Source organism: Hyperolius riggenbachi, chromosome 11 (genome assembly GCF_040937935.1).
Source record: "Hyperolius riggenbachi isolate aHypRig1 chromosome 11, aHypRig1.pri, whole genome shotgun sequence".
NCBI lineage: Eukaryota > Metazoa > Chordata > Amphibia > Anura > Hyperoliidae > Hyperolius > Hyperolius riggenbachi.
In genome coordinates this window covers 183,602,206-183,617,814 of record NC_090656.1, presented here as the reverse complement: position 1 = coordinate 183,617,814, position 15,609 = coordinate 183,602,206, and the positions used below count along the sequence as shown (strand labels likewise).

General features: G+C 48.2%; 1 protein-coding gene across 5 annotated transcripts; it reads right to left on the bottom strand.

Annotated features, from left to right (window-relative positions):
- Nucleotides 1-1,278: 1,278 nt before the first annotated feature.
- On the bottom strand, nucleotides 1,279-11,751 carry GFOD2 (Gfo/Idh/MocA-like oxidoreductase domain containing 2). 5 transcript variants are annotated; one of them, XM_068261299.1, is made up of 3 exons: nucleotides 11,665-11,751; nucleotides 8,723-9,008; nucleotides 1,279-3,038 (listed from the first exon to the last, which is right to left on the bottom strand). In XM_068261299.1, the coding sequence occupies exons 2-3, from the start codon at nucleotides 8,979-8,981 to the stop codon at nucleotides 2,140-2,142; spliced, it is 1,158 nt and encodes a 385-aa protein (XP_068117400.1). In that variant the 5' UTR covers nucleotides 8,982-9,008; nucleotides 11,665-11,751; the 3' UTR covers nucleotides 1,279-2,139. The 5 variants fall into 5 exon arrangements, with proteins under 5 accessions (XP_068117400.1, XP_068117402.1, XP_068117401.1 ...); XM_068261301.1 differs by having other exon boundaries at nucleotides 11,700-11,745; XM_068261300.1 differs by having other exon boundaries at nucleotides 11,646-11,736.
- Nucleotides 11,752-15,609: the final 3,858 nt, after the last annotated feature.

The window sequence follows — 15,609 nt, the reverse complement described above, 5'->3', positions numbered from 1 at the left end:
GTGCCCATCATGTACTTCTTCCTCTTCCATTTGCCCCTCACACAGTGCTGGCGTTTAGCGCAGATAAGATGAAGAACCCTAAAACAGATGGGTAACACATGGTAAGTGAGACAGGACAGGTGATGTATAAATGCACATACAGGGGGCACCTTTATACACTTGGGGGGGGAAGGCCTGCGGTGTATGGGCAGGGACAGATCTCTCTCAAAGAGATTTGTCGTTTGGTCGAATCTGCCCATCATCGCTAGATGTATGGGCACCTTTAATCTTCCTTTTTTTATGGGCCTGTGTAAATGTTAAGGTTCTAAGGCCCCGTTCACACTTGCGTTTTGGCATGCAAACGGACCGGATCGGAACCGTATTGGTTCCGATCCGGTCTGTTTGCATGAGGCATGCATCAGGCTGCCATCCGGATCCGTGTGGTAAAGATAGCGAAATTACTATTAAAATTGTTGGGGGTCAGCAGAAGGTGCACCTGTAGAATCAAGTTCCTCCGCTGTTTAGGCCTCACCTCAGACATACTGCCAACAGCTCCAGCACGTTAGTCACTGCTGCTCCACTCCAGGAATGCTGTGCTCATGTGTCCCCATCCAAAATGGCCGCTAGTATACGCATATGAAATGGGTTAGAACATCTGGTTTGGATAGCCAGTGTTTTCTGTGCTTTCCGTTCCCCATTGGTTTCTATATCCTGATGGTGCAGTCAGGCTCCGGTCCGGGTGCGTGGGCCAGATGATCTGGACCCGAAAAATAGCGCATGTTGTAAAAGAGTCCGGATCCGATCCGGCTCCGTTCTGTATGGAACGTACGCATAGACGTTGCATTGCTATGCGGAACATACGTTCTGTTTGTACGGTATACTGTGCGGATCCGGACAGTGAACGCTAATGTGAACCAGGCCTTAGCATCAGTATCTGCATGGCATACAGAAATAGAGGCAAAACATTCATGTGAACAGCTGCGGCCCAGCCTAACAACATCATGTTATCTCTACTCCACTTATTCATATAATTGTTGACTTGTTTAACACTTTTACACAAGCACCCTTCTATAGGCCTTGTAACTTCTTGGGCAACTCCCTAGATGTGTGATCCTAGCTACAGCCCAAGTAAACAGAATATTACTGATATTCTATTATCGGTAATAGCAGCAGCATTGCCAATATTCTTCTAGCGGCTTTACCTGGCATCTAACTTTACCCTACGCCCATGAGGAAGGTTATCAGCAGTCCTGTAGTGCTGATTGAGTTTGCTCTTCTGGTGACAGCAATGAAAACCACTTAGCTTGTAAATACACTTTAATATTAGAAAAGAAATACCTTTTACATTTAAAATTTCAAAACATTTAGCTTATCTGAAACAATAATGGTACAACCATATTTAGAATGTAGTGTCAGCCTTGTGCTTTTGTAATTGGATATCTGATCTTCCCCTCTTACATGGCTTGAGGTCAATATTATAACTAGGGATGGTCATTGAGATGTAAATAAATTTGAGCTGATGCAGTATTATGCAAATAATGTATGCAGCATGAAAATGAATTAATCAAATCCTGCTGAAGTAAAATTTGATTAGTCTATTTACAAGCTGCATAAATTTGCTTACAAAATTTGTATAATTCTGCAACTTGAAATTATTTGCATCTTATGGACCATCCCTACTCATAACATGAGTAAGGGTGGTCAAACTGTATTTGCAGCTTAGAAGATGACCAATTGAATTTAGTAGAGAGTGAACTTGACCAGCTCACTTCCAAGCTGCATGCAATCTGGAATCTTTAGCATGCCACTGACCATTTCTAAAACATTCTTGCAAAGGAGACCTGCACATACCAAGGTGTAGTACTGCAAGTTTCCTGTTTGCCTCATAGACTATAACGAGTTCTTGCCTGCTTTTATTCTGTAGATATTCAGAGATAGGCCTTACTCAAACGTCCACTTGACTTGTTGTCAAAGTTTGCTAAAAACTATGACATTAACATAGTTGACTTGGAAAGAGAAGACGTTTTCATGTCATTTCAAGAACTGTAAAAATGTTACTTATAAAACTGTATAAATTAATATTTAATATATGCAATGTTTCCTAAAAACCTTCTGTTAAAATACTGTCAGAAACCATAGAGCAGATATTGTCAGCCATTTTTAAATAGTGTTCCTCTGAAGTGCTTGACTCAGGTTCTGGTTGGAATCTGATTCTTCAGTCATTAATTCCACCGTCTGCCACTCTCCAGACCGGTTGGACCTTTTGATGGCATCCACAACGCTTTGCATATACAAACCATCTTCAAACGTGGCTGCTGCTAGAAGTGGGGTGTGGTTCCACGTTCTGTGATCTTCTTGGTTCTGGAAAGAGAGCCGTAATGCTTCAACCATGTGCGCCATGCCTTTCAAATAAGGCAGAGGAACTTTATCAAACTGGTTTTCTTCAGCTGTTTCCAATGTCAAAGAATCTGCTAGCAAAATCTCTTCTTCAGAAGCAGAGTTTTTCTGGCCAAAGAGTTCAGTTCCACGTACGATTAACCTTCCTGAAGATCCGACAATCATGACTTCATGCACAAATGTCCCAGGCATGTTGAAGTTAAGGGTAACTGTGCTACAAGCCCCACCAGCCATCTGCATCTGAAAGAAGCAAAAGTCATCACTAGTAACGTGTCGGATTCCAGTGATTGAATCATTTTGCTTCACAAAGGTTTTGAGAAGTCCGTGTACTTTCTCTGCTCTTTTGCCAGTCAAATATGTCAGCAGATCAACTATGTAGGTGCCTATAGTATGCAAACCACCTCCACCCATCAGTTCATCGCAGATCCAGCTATACTGGTTACTCAGCAGACTTCCCCAGTACACACGCACATCACATATTTGGATTTCTCCCACGTAATTCTGTTCCTGAATGAGCTGTCGCATTTTCACAAAGGCTGGGAGGAATCTCAGAGCATTGCCTACAAGGCTCATAAGTTTAGGGTAGTAGCAAGCTGCTTTAACCATCAGAAGGGCATCAACGCATGTAGCTGCTTTCTCACAGATAACATTCTTCCCAATTCCTGGAAAACATAAGAAGAAAAGTGAGCCATGCTCAGTAAAAAATACAGAAGCCTACCTGACTCCATACGGACAGTGGATATGCACCAGAGAATGCTGAAACTTATGTCCATTAATAGAGTTTGTACAGAGATGAGGACCACCGAATCAGGCAAAAATTGAGCTGGAGATTTGGGCACCAGCTTAGGCCATAATGTGAATAACAGCTATGGCGATGCTCAGACAGTTACAGCGGTATGCAAAAGTTTGGGCAACCTTGTTAATTGTCATGATTTTCCTGTATAAATTGTTGGTTGTTATCAGTATTCTCCCCAGAAATTTCTTCCAACCGGGTGTCATGAAAAAGTAGCCGGGTGGGGCGAGATGAGAGAAAGCAGGGCAGGTGTTTCTCTGCACAACATTGGAAGTATTGTCTCGCACTCACTAATGGATCAAACCCATAGTCTTTAAGGGGAGTGCAACAGCTAAAAAGAGGGATGACGCCCTCTATGCAGTATTCAACAAGGAGGAAAGCTGGCACATCCAAAATCAATCTTTATTGGTTTCATGTAAAAATATGGCCAACGTTTCGGAGCCGCGTAGGGCCCCTTTGTCAAGGCAATATTTGCTCTGAGTCAAAGATCTGTTTGTTGCTGCAAAAAATTCTACATAGGAATTCGGGAGTCTGGCTCCTCTAAAAGACTCGCTATCAGCGATGTGTATTTGTCTGGGGGCAGCAGCAGCAGCAGCATACATGTCAGCATACCTCAAGTGGCTCTGTTTGTGCTGTGGGCAGAGAAAAGGCTTTCTCTGCATCACTCTCACATAGAGCATCTCCTTGTGTAAAGTGTGCTGAATGGTTGAACGATACACAGTGACTCCAACTGCTTTAACCTTCCTGGCGGTAAGCCCGAGCTGAGCTCGGGGTAAGCCGCCGGAAGGCACCGCTCAGGCCCCGCTGGGCCGATTTGCATAATTTTTTTTTTTGCTGCACGCAGCTAGCACTTTGCTAGCTGCGTGCAGTGCCCGATCGCCGCCGCTACCCGCCGATCCGTCGCGCCGCAGCCGCCCCCCCCCCCCCCCCCCCCAGACCCCGTGCGCTGCCTGGCCAATCAGTGCCAGGCAGCTCTATGGGGTGGATCGGAATCCCCTTTGACGTCACGACGTCGATGACGTCGGTGACGTCATCCCGCCCCGTCGCCATGGCGACGGGGGAAGCCCTCCGGGAGATCCCGTTCTTTGAACGGGATCTCCGGATCTCCGATCGCCGGCGGCGATCGGAGGGGCTGGGGGGATGCCGCTGAGCAGCGGCTATCATGTAGCGAGACTTTGTCTCGCTACATGAAAAAAAAAAAAAAAAAAAATTTAAAAAAAAAAGATTTGCTGCCCCCTGGCGATTTTTTTGCAAACCGCCAGGAGGGTTAAAGGACTTCCGAGGCCAAAATTAATAAAATCACACTATACCTTTTTTTTTTTGCAGAATCCACGGAGGACGTCCTGCCCGTCCTCCGCTTCGTTCCGCCATCAATGCAGGTCTTATCATTCCCCTACGGCTCGGCCCGACCCCACCGAACGGGTCGCATGGATGCCACCTCTAATATGGCCGCCGCCTTGCTCCGCGGCTGCGCAGTACGCTTTGTCGCTAGCGCGACTGCGCAGCCTATTGCCCGCCTCCTGCCGTGTACTAGGTCCCGGCATGCTCCCCAAGCGTACGTCAGGCGGGCGCACACAGGCTGCGCAGTCGCGCTAGCAACAAAGCGTACTGCGCAGCCGCGGAGCAAGGCGGCGGCCATATTAGAGGTGGCATCCGTGCGACCCGTTCGGTGGGGTCGGGCCGAGCCGTAGGGGAACGATAAGACCTGCATTGATGGCGGAACGGAGCGGAGGACAGGCAGGACGTCCTCCGTGGATTCTGCAAAAAAAGGTATAGTGTGATTTTATTAATTTTGGCCTCGGAAGTCCTTTAAAGGATACTGCAGCCGAAAGGCTGCCGAGAGATAAAACCTGCAATGTGTGGGGAAAGAAAAGTACATACTCACCGCTCCCCTCGCTCCCTGCCGTCGGGTCCCGCTCGTCAGCCACAGCTCCCGGTACTGGCTGACTCTCCTGGCCCCTGACCCGGACATACTGCGCCGCGCATGTGCAGTATGTCCTGTAATCTTCGCTTCTGGCGTCGCATCATGACGCCAGAAGTACGGACACTCCCCCGCCTCCTGCGTGTGCGCTCCAGCGGCTCCACTTTAAAGCTTTATAGTGGAGCCGCTGGAGCGCACGCGCAGGAGGCGGGGGAGTGTCCATACTTCTGGCGTCATGATGCGACGCCAGAAGCAAAAATTACAGGACATACTACGCATGCGCGGCGCAGTATGTCCGGGTCAGGAGAGTCGGACAGTACCGGGAGCTGTGGCTGACGAGCGGGACCCGACGGCAGGGAGCGAGGGGAGCAGTGAGTATGTACTTTTCTTTCCCTACATGTTCTTGTAGGTCTTTGGTGCTGGTCTGTGAGTTGACTGACTGTTCTCACCATTCGTTGCTTCTGTTTATCTGAGATTTTTCTTGGTCTGCCACTTTGAGCCTTAACTTGAACTGAGCCTGTGGTCTTCTATTTACTCAATATGTTCCTAACTGTGGAAACAGACAGATGAAACCTCTGAGACCGCTTTCTGTATCTTTCCCTCTAAACAATGATGGTGAACAATCTTTGTCTTCAGGTAATTTGAGAGTTGCTTTGAGACCCCCATGTTGCTACTCTTCAGAGAAAATTAAAACAGGAGGGAAACTTACAATTGACTACCTTAAATACTCTTATAATTGGATTCACCTGTGTGTGTAGGTCAGGGATCACTAAGCTTACCAAGCCAATTTGAGTTTTAATAATTAATTTAAAAGGTTTTGGAATCAATAAAATAACAGTGCCCAAATGTATGCACCTGGCTTATTTTAAACAATTGTACACTTTCTGTAAATCCAATAAACTTAATTTCACTTCTCAAATATCACTGTGTGTCTCCTATATGATATTTAACTGACTTTTTTTATTATAACAACCAACAAATTATACAGGAAAATTGACAATTAACCTTCCTGGCGGTAAGCCCGAGCTGAGCTCGGGCTATGCCGCGCAGGAAGATATCTCAGCCCCTGGTGGAGCGATTTGCTCCATTTAAAATGCTGTACGCGCAGCTAGCACTTTGCTAGCCGCGCGTACAGCTTGATCGCCGCCGCTCTGCGGCGATCGCCCGTACGCAGCGGCGCAAGAGGGCCCCCCCGCCCGCCAGAGCCCTGCGCTGCCCGGACCAATGAGTTCCGGGCAGCGCTATGGGCTGGATCGGAGGTGTCTGACGTCAGGACGTCGGCTGACGTCCATGACGTCATTCCGATCGTCGCCATGGCGACAGGAGAAGCCAAACAGGGGAGCGCGTTATATACGCGTTCCCCTGTTTGCTATTGATGCCGGCGACGATCGCACTAGAGGGACACATGCGCCCTCTAGTGGTGTTTCATGTAGCTACCACTCTGGTAGCTTTACATGAAACACAAAAAAAATAAATAAAAAAAAAGGATTTTTGCCATTTTGTCAAAAAAAATTAACCGCCAGGAGGGTTAACAAGGTTGCCCAAACGTTCGCATCCCACTGTATTTTGGAACCTTCAAAAGACTGAGCCCAAATTACAATAAAAACAATTCAGCAGCCAGACGAATTGTTACCCCAGAGTCCACAGCGGGCTAGAGGGGGGACAGTAATAAATGCCGCCAGGTCTTTTGCAGGGTAAGACATTTTTCGGCTTTACACTGTGCCAAAATTTCTCGGTGCTTTAATTACATGTATGTGAGGACCACATAAGATAAAGTTAATATTTCTTTAGTATGAATAAAAGTCACTGTTACTCTGCACAATAAACTTCAAATGGGGAATAGGACTGCCTTTATACTAACATCCACACTCCAACTACAGATGTCCCAATCCTATCATCCTTTTAAGGGTACGTACTCTATATTATTAATACAGCACCAACCCAATCTGTGATGTCACACAAATAAATAATATAAATAGGAAAGCATAGTAGATTCGGCTATACCAAGATACAATAAGAAAGATCCTTGCACATATGAGTTTATAGTCTGTGGCCTGGAACCCACTAGAAGCACAAAACACTATAGCGTTTTTGCAAGCGAATTTGGGAGCAATTTTCCTGCTATACAATTAATTAGAATGGAAATGCTCCCAAAATGCTGCATGTCCTGCGACTGCAATTGAAATCTGTCCCCAGGGCTGTGGAGTTGGAGTTCGAGTCGGAGCAATTTTGGGTACCTGGAGTCTGTGGTTTCATAAACTGAGGAGTGGGATGATTTTTTGTACCGACGCCACAGCCCTGTCTGTACCATCCATTTACATTGGCAGAGCGTTTAGGGAAATCGCTAGCGACTGAATGCGCTCCCTAAACACTAAAAAAAAACAACGCTCTAGTGGGTTCCAGGCTTAAGGCAGGTATGTCAAACCGGTCCTACAAGGGCCGAGGGCCTCACACATTTTTGACACAGCTCAAATGAATTGATGGGTCTGAATCGGGAAAGGTGCGGTCCATCAGGTAGAACACATTCCTCTCTCAGGCCATCCTAAACACTGGCATGGATCTGGCCCTCCAGGCCTGGAGTTCCACACCTGTGATCTAAGGGGATACTGAGTGGATACATAGGATAAGGGGAGTCAGAATTGCATATACAATACTCTAATGATAATTGTGACATAGTCACTAATAATTTCCACTAATTCAGTTCGAAATCAGTGGGCATGGCCACAGCAATGCAAATTGTAGTATGGGCATTTCTGGAATGTGGCATGAATAGTTGTGGGGTAGAGGTGGGCCAGCATGTCACTTAACTGCATTGCTACTTTTTATAAAAGTATTAAAAGGGAGGTGTAGCTCAAGACTGGATGGGGGATTAGCATATGACTAGTGAGAATAGCAAGATTAAAGTAAACCTAAAGCCTTTGGAAAGTCCAGATCATCCAGCGCTGGGACTTTGCAGATATGTTCTCACAGCCGGAAATTCCATCCGAGTAAGTAAGAAGGTAGCCATACTGGGTATGCACGAGTGCTGTGTGCAAAAGCTCAGTAGCACAAAGCCGTTTGTGCAAGACTTATCTTTATGCACGACTGGGTTTGTGCTACTGCGCATGCGCAGACAGTACTCAGCAGGGATGTGGAGTCAGTACAAAAATCATCCAACTACTCAGTTTATGAGACCAACGATTCCGACTCCAGGTACCCCAAATCGCTCCAACTCCTCATCCCTTGCAGCGCTATGGAGTGGGTACAAAAATGATCCGACTCCAACTCCTCAGTTTATAAAACAACCGATTCCAATCAATTACCTAAAAATTGCTCAGACTGCAGCCCTAGTACTCGGGCATATGCGGTACAGCGTGCTCATAAACCGGAGCGTGTCCGTGAAAAAGAAGAGGGTCCTGGGCAACAGCAGTGGGGCTGAGGATGATCTGGGATGCTTCCCACTACTTAGGTAAATATCTGATGTTCCCTTTTTCTACCTCATAGGCAGTCTGCATAGGAAGTAAATGTGAGGCTACAGGGATCGTCCACTGTGATAGATGGGGGGGTAGAATCATGGGGGTAAAGCATTTGTTTTAACTTTTAATGAAAGCACTATCTTGACCCATCCTTCAGCAGATACACACATACTTTACCTAATGCTTTAACTGCAATCTGACGAGTGAGAGGGGGTGGAATGCTGATGCACACAAGGTCCACATCAGGGTGCAGCAGGACATCGTCTGTACAAGTGGTGCAGAACACAATATCCAGTTCTTTTGCTAGGGATTTAGCTTCTTCCTCTGTTCTACCCCATAAAGCCTCAATCTGAAACCCTTCTGACCGAAGCAGCGGCACCAGTACCCGAGCTGTGCTCCCCGTTCCGAAAACTCCTATGCCTGGTAAGGTCTTCATTTTTAAGAATCAAATTACGAGAAGCACCTAAACGGGTTAAAACAATAACAGTTAAAATAAGATAGTTTGTGGCCAAAACTTCAGAAACAAAACATGCTGCTGTACTACGTGGAGAAGATTCATACTTCTGGCTATTTCTGCAGCATCCGATACCATGAGATTTGTAAAAACTGGCATAGAGCCATGCATTCTTCTTAAGACAAACATGTAAAACAGAATGCTTAGTAATGCTTCTGTAATATTCCTGTCGAGCCGGACCTGCAGAGTTAAAGGACAACTGAAGTGAGAAATGTATGGAGGCTGCCATATGTAGTTCCTTTTATACAATACCAGTTGCCTGGCAGTCCTGCTGGTCTATTAGGATGCAATAGTATCTAAATAATGTCAGAAACATGCATGAAGCTAATCTTTCAGATCTGACGATAATGCAGCAGCAGATCAGGTGTTTCTGACATGTTTGTTCAGGGGCTATGGCTAAAAGTATTAAGGTGCGTACACGCACTACCAGCGGCAACGAAGGGTCCGCCAGAACCTCCCGCTGGGCGGTCTTTAAGCCGATAGTAGCGTGTGTGTACGCGCTGTCAGCGGACTGATAGGGCTGTTTCTGAACGATCAGCTCTGGTGGCCAAAGAGCACTGAGAAAAGAGCTTACAGAGTGCCTGAGCCCTCAGGGACAGTTCACATGGACTTTCAGTAATGTCAGATTCAGGCGATGCCAGAAGCTTTCCTGCAAATGAGCAGAGAATTACCGGTGTTTCGTTGTCACATCATACGTGGAACTTAGCCATTCCTGAACACTACATGTAAACGTCAAGGACTAGATGACGGGATAGAGTATTCCATTCATTTGAACGGACAGCACTTGAGCAACGAACACCACAAGCACTACGTTTGGTACCTGTTTGGACCGGCCCTTAGTTCAGAGTCAGATTTACAACTTCAGAGCCAATAAGTAATCTCCGCCCCTTTATCAGAAGTCATGCCTCCTTAATGCTTATAAATATGGGATACAGATATGATAAATATATGGACTTAAAAAAGAGTTTCAGGTACCATCAGATACCTGCATAGTAGATCCGGATCCATCGCAACACAATGCTAAGGCGTAAATGTGAATGTACCATTATAGTATAACTGCTTCGCATTTGCAATGTGATTATGTTGTCTGATGCAATGGACCGCGACACACCAGTGTGAAAGTAGCCTTAATGCAACTTTCACACAAACAATGTCAGCAACATCGTATTTATCACAGTACAGATTTCTTTCAACACAAACCTCTCACGCTATAAATATGGAGACCGCCATACGCAACTGGTCCTCAAAGATGTAAGCACTGGGAGTGTCGTCCTTCACTACACTATTTGTGAACCAGAACAAACATGCAGGTCACAATCCGTGATGATCCAGAAATCGAATGAATGTGCCAGTTCCAGTTCTACAGGAACAAGACATTTGCAGGGACTAATCAGGTTATAAAAGTGCAAATCAGTTAACCAGCCACTGCTAGTAAGTAAATTGCAGTCAATGGGCTTAAGAGTTCAAACAGTGTAAGACTCCACAAACAGCAATGCAAAGCCAAGAAATATGACTGCAGCCCACTTCAGTGACAGGAATATGATAACTACTACACACAGCACAGGGTCCTCCATAGTCTGGTGCGGAAGTATGCCATTCAATTGATAGATGGCAACACATTCTACCTTTGCTCCCATTGCCCAGCTGTCATCATTTCTAGGTGAGTGAGGTTTGTGCAGGTTGCCCATAGCAACCAGTCACATGTATTGTTTCATTTGAAAAACACTGTAAAATAAGAAAACCAGGAGAAGCATTTCAGGAGAATCAACAATTAATCTCACATACACTGAGAAAGGCAGGGCATGGAGTAACAGTCATGGTGGTTCTAGTTAGAATGGAGCCCTGGGACAAAATTAAACTGGTGGCCCCCGTGACAGTGACACCCCCTGAAGGCAGCATTAGGGTTCCGCTTTGTTTCTGGAAAATCCCCCCTCCCCCACCAGTGCCCGAGCCAGCAGCCCCAGGTCTCCCACCCTTACATTTATTGTGGTCCCCAGCGCCCCTGCTAAGTTTTGGCAGAGTGTTCCCTGAGTGCTTCCATCTTTATCCCCATATTACATAATAACATACACTGGGTCACTGAAATGTGGCACCCCTGCAAAGATGAACATGGGAGCGCAGAAACTAATGGAGGAACGCAGCTGCTGAGTCGTTACGCTTTTGAAAAGTGCAGGGACCCCGGGGACCACAATAAAGTAGGGAGAGACCGATTGGGCTGGGAAGGGGGGGCGTTGGCTGTTTCTCGTAACCCTGGGGCGATTACTTAGGTTGCCCCAATAATAAAACAAAAATTAACTTGATTTGCACTAGATGAACATGTAACTTAATTGGAAATTTACAAAATAAATTATACCCAATATAGCACTTCTCGCAATTATAAATTAACTGCATAGAAAGTTACAGGACTAGCTGCTCAGGGGGTTATATGGGACGGTGTGGGGGAAGAGGGTTGCATGCAAAACTATGATCTTTACTCCTCCACATTGATCCAGCCTTAGCAGCTGAAGCTGTGCAGATGGCAGCACACTGACAGCTCATCCCACCCAGTACCTAAGCTATAGCACAGATGCCAGACCGGACTCTCACCCCACAGTCTCTCAGTCACCTCATCTGCGATGATTACAATGTCAGGAGACGCACCCAGCACAGGATATCACAGCGCCTTCCCGAGTGGAATAGCTTCAAGGAGGATGTGATGTCAGAGTCTGGTGACCGAATCATGTGACCTCCTGCACGGGCGGGAGTTCTGGATTTCTTTCTACTACTGCAGGGCTCAGGGCTGAAGCTGTAAGCAGCAAGCAGCAGAGGAAAGTGGGATTCTGCTAACAGATAGAGAGCTGTGGAGGAGAGAAGGTGTATCTGCAGTAACACTGAACAATCTGGAGAGGGAGTAGTTTACAATGAGGTTTCATCAGGAGAGCTATAGTGTGGTTAATTCAGATAGAAGGGATTGTGCTGTGTTGAGTGAAAAGTTGCCCATACATCAGGCGACTTTGGCTGCCAATTGACCAACCAATTTGATTATTATTATCGAATTGGTTGAAAATCGGTGCCGCCAAGTACAGGCCCGTCCAACGATGCGACCAATTTCGGGATGAAATTGGACACGTTAATCGTTTGCACCTGATGCAAGATGTTGTGCCGAAGTTGGTTGATCGGGGATACAGCGGTCGATTTCAGAACCCCCGCCGCTGCCCTCCTAATGTATAAATGTGCTGTCGCACCCCACCCCCGACCGTGTGTATTTATACATTACCTGTCCTGTGTCAACCTCCACATGGTGTCCGTCCTCCGGGTGGCTCAGTTGCATACACGCTGGTGGCAGTGCATAGCGTCTGACGTCAGATGCTATGTGCCGCCAGCGTGTATGCAGCTGATGGAAGAGCCACCCGGAGGTGAACTGACACCACATGGAGGCTAAAGGTGCATACACACATCGCACTCTTTGGAAAATGAAAGATCACAGACCAGTTCCATAGAAAAGACTGTGAAGGTATGTCTCTCATACTACATGAAGGGTGGTAAGATTGAACTCCCCATCAGAAAAAAATCTTTGCAAGATGCTGCACACAAAGATGCTGTACAGACACAAAAGATCAGTATCTGCAAAAGATCCGTTCCTCCAAATTGCATTCATAGTCTATGAAATCTGCAGATCATCATACACACCTTGTTTAACTGACATTCATCTGCAGATCATACAATCATCTGCAGATCTGAAAATCCATCCTGGTGGATCTGATCTGCAGATGAACATCAGTTAAACAAAGTGTGTATGATGATCTGCAGATCTCATAGACTATGAATGCAATTTGCAGGTACAGATCTTTGGCAGGAACAGATCTTTTGCAGATACTGATCTTTTGTGTCTGTACAGCATGTTTGTGTGCAGCATCTTGCAAAGATTTTTTTCTGATGTGGAGTTCAGCTCCATAGAAAAGACTGAGGGCGCGTTTCCACTTGAGCGGAAACCGCAGCGAATCCGCAGTTTCCCCGCAGGCGAATAGTGCGGGGAAACTCTGCCATAGGGTGCAATGATAACGCTGGCCGACAGGTGCGTCGCTAGCCCTATTTTGGGGGGGCACGTGCCCCCAATCTGTCCTGGGGTGCCACGGATCTCTTCGCACCGCCACCCCCTCTGTCAGCGGCTCCCTCCAGCCGCCGCCGCGTCACTCAGACCTCAGGATCAGGCGGCGAGCCGGCGACCAATCGTGCGGGCGCTAGGACCCAGCGCCCGCACTGATATGCGGAAGTGACATCACTTCCGCATATTGAGCGGGTGCGTCCGGTGCCCGCTAGTACTGGTCGGGTTCCCGCTGATCCTGAGGTCTGAATACACTGCCAGGTGAGGGGGGAGCGTCGGCGGCTAGAGGGGGGGCCTCCCTGTCACTGACTCACTACCTAAAGGGCCTCCCTGTCACTCACTTACTTCCTAAAGGGGCTCCCTGTCACTCACTCACTTCCTAAAGGGGCTCCCTGTCACTCACTGCCTAAAGGGGCTCCCTGGCACTCACTAACTACCTAAAGGGGCCTCCCTGTCACTCACTCACTGCCTAAAGGGGCTCCCTGTCACTCACTCACTTCCTAAAGGGGCTCCCTGTCACTCACTCACTTCCTAAAGTGGCTCCCTGTCACTCACTCACTGCCTAAAGGGGCTCCCTGGCACTCACTCACTGCCTAAAGGGGCTCCCTGGCACTCACTCACTACCTAAAGGGGCCTCCCTGTCACTCACTCACTGCCTAAAGGGACTCCCTGTCACTCACTCACTACCTAAAGGGACTCCCTGTCCCTCACTCACTACCTAAAGGGGCTCCCTGGCACTCACTCACTACCTAAAGGGACTCCCTGTCACTCACTCACTACCTAAAGGGGCTCCCTGGCACTCACTCACTACCTAAAGGGGCTCCCTGGCACTCACTCACTCCCTAATGGGGCTCCCTGTCACTCACTACCTAAAGGGGCTCCCTGTCACTCACTCACTACCTAAAGGGACTCCCTGTCACTCACTCACTACCTAAAGGGGCTCCCTGGCACTCACTCACTACCTAAAGGGGCTCCCTGGCACTCACTCACTCCCTAATGGGGCTCCCTGTCACTCACTACCTAAAGGGGCTCCCTGTCACTCACTCACTACCTAAAGGGGCTCCCTGGCACTCACTCACTACCTAAAGGGGCTCCCTGGCACTCACTCACTACCTAAAGGGGCTCCCTGGTACTCACTCACTCCCTAATGGGGCTCCCTGTCACTCACTCGCTACCTAAAGGGACTCCCTGTCACTCACTCACTACCTAAAGGGCCTCCCTGTCACTCACTCACTACCTAAAGGGCCTCCCTGTCACTTACTCACTACCTAAAGGGCCTCCCTGTCACTCACTCACTGCCTAAAGGGGCTCCCTGGCACTCACTCACTCACTACCTAAAGGGACTCCCTGTCACTCACTCACTTCCTAATGGGGCTCCCTGTCACTCACTCACTGCCTAAAGGGGCTCCCTGGCACTCACTCACTACCTAAAGGGACTCCCTGTCACTCACTCACTTCCTAATGGGGCTCCCTGTCACTCACTCACTACCTAAAGGGGCTCCCTGTCACTCACTCACTACCTAAAGGGGCTCCCTGGCACTCACTCCCTAATGGGGCTCCCTGTCACTCACTCACTTCCTAAAGGGGCTCCCTGGCACTCACTCATTCCCTAATGGGGCTCCCTGTCACTCACTCACTTCCTAAAGGGGCTCTCTGTCACTCACTCACTACCTAAAGGGGCTCCCTGGCACTCACTCACTACCTAAAGGGGCTCCCTGGCGCTCACTCACTACCTAAAGGGGCTCCCTGTCACTCACTCACTACCTAAAGGGGCTCCCTGGCACTCACTCACTACCTAAAGGGGCTCCCTAGCACTCACTCACTACCTAAAGGGGCTCCCTGGCACTCACTCACTGCCTGAAGGGGCTCCCTGGCACTCACTCACTGCCTGAAGGGGCTCCCTGGCACTCACTCACTGCCTGAAGGGGCTCCCTGGCATGGGGGGGGGGGGGGGGAGGGGCTAATTAGGGTTAAAGTTATGGTGGCAGGAAAATGTACCCGTGTGAACAGGGAAATGCAGGGCTGGCACTTCCATAAGGGCAACCTGGGCAATTGCCAAGGGCTCCAGAGCCATCTCACAAAGGACACAGAGGATTTTCTCAGACACAGGAAAAGATTACCTTGGCACTGCAGCAGCATGTGGAGGAGGCAGAGCCAGCTAGGACTGCAGTGAATATTAAAGAGGAACTCGGGGTCGGCCTCATACTGCGTGAGCACTGCTGTCAATCACAGTCACGTTGTCCGCGGTGTACTGCGCAGGCCAGGACCGGGTCCCGTCACTTACGTCAGTCCGCTCAGTCTACACAGGAGAAGTGCACTGTTTGCGTATCTCTCCAGCAGACGCTGGATAGATACATAGAGGGCACACTTCTCCTGTGTAGACTGGAGCCAAATGACGTCAGTGATGGGACCCGATGGGCAGCGGATCACCGCGGTGCGGGAGCAATCTGAGCGGATGGGGCTGGA